Here is a 1260-nt window from a genome sequence, read left to right on the forward strand (position 1 = left end):
CTGATGCTCTCCAGATCCCTCACTGAAGTGGCCGGGGCCTCATGCGGTGGGGGGGAGGGGGGGGCGGGGCCGGCAGGACCTGCAGGAATTCAGAGCAGGGCCAGGAGGGGGCTTGGTGGTCTGGAGGCTTCTGAGGCGGGGCCTTTGGGCTGGGGATCCAGGAGACAGTCCTCACAGGAGAGTGCTAGAGCACGTGGGTGGGAACCGTGGCCCTGGGGGTGGGGCCAGTTGGTTAGGGAGCCTGAGTGTGTCCGGAGACCCGGAGACACGGAGCAGGAAGGCCTGAATGCTGGGCTGGAGGTCGGAGGGGAGGCTGGGGTGAGCGAGGAGGCTGCAGTTTTCCTACAGGTTTAGTGCTCTTCCCTCCCCGCCGCCCCCCCCCCCCCCCGCCCTCGCCCCGCCCCGCCCTGCCCCGCCCCGCCCCGCCCCGCCCCTCCGAGGCCTCCCTGATGGCTCTCTCAGGCTGTCCCCCTTGCCCTGTCCCCTGTTCCATCTCTGCAGCCGGGGGTGGGGCCTGTGCTTGGACGATGCTCCCACCAAGGATGTCATCGACTTCCCTTCGGTGCCGCCCGGGGTCCTCTACGACGTGGGCCACCAGTGCCGCCTCCAGTATGGGGCCTATTCGGCCTTCTGTGAGGACATGGACGTGAGTGTGGGCACAGGTGGGGGCGGGGCTACCCTCCGCAGCCTGCAGCGCCTGCGCTCGGCCCACACCCCACACCCCACACCCCACACCCCACACCCCACACCCCACACGTGATGCTGGGGGACTTGGCCTGTGGGATCCGCCTCGGGCTGGGTGGCTACGCACCCAGCTCTGAATTCTGGGTGGACCATTTGCCAACTGTGCGGCTTTGGGCGAGACCGTCACCTCCCAGGGCTGGGTTAGAAGAGGCAAAATAAAACCCTGGGGGAGACCCCCCTCCCTGGGGGAGACCCCCAGACCTGCCCAAAGTGAAGGCCTTTGTAGCCTTGTTAGAGACCCCGGGTTTGGTGGGGGTGAGGGTCTAAGGGAGTGGGTGGGGCTGGGAGAGGTAAGGGCGGGTGAGGGGTGGAGCTGGGAGAGGTATGGGCGGGGCTGGGAGAAGTAAGTGTGGGGAGGGGGTGGAGCTGGGAGAGGTAAGGGCGGGTGAGGGGTGGAGCTGGGAGAGGTATGGGCGGGGCTGGGAGAAGTAAGTGTGGGGAGGGGGTGGAGCTGGGAGAGGTGTGGGTGGGGCTGTGAGGTGTGGGTGGGAGGCTGGGCAGGGGAGTAGGCGGGGC

At 67.9% G+C, this 1260-nt stretch overlaps 1 protein-coding gene across 1 annotated transcript in view; it reads left to right on the top strand.

Annotated features, from left to right (window-relative positions):
* Positions 1 to 421: 421 nt before the first annotated feature.
* The window catches only part of LOC121024761 (A disintegrin and metalloproteinase with thrombospondin motifs 7-like), a 7169-nt gene continuing 6330 nt past the window's right edge, over positions 422 to 1260 (top strand). The window contains exon 1 of the mRNA XM_040466988.1: positions 422 to 646. Within this exon, the coding sequence (XP_040322922.1) occupies positions 641 to 646 (6 nt within the window). The 5' untranslated portion in view covers positions 422 to 640. The remainder of the gene's footprint in view (positions 647 to 1260) is intronic.

Source organism: Herpailurus yagouaroundi, unplaced genomic scaffold, assembly GCF_014898765.1.
Source record: "Herpailurus yagouaroundi ecotype Mexico unplaced genomic scaffold, PumYag 67081, whole genome shotgun sequence".
NCBI classification, from domain to species: domain Eukaryota; kingdom Metazoa; phylum Chordata; class Mammalia; order Carnivora; family Felidae; genus Herpailurus; species Herpailurus yagouaroundi.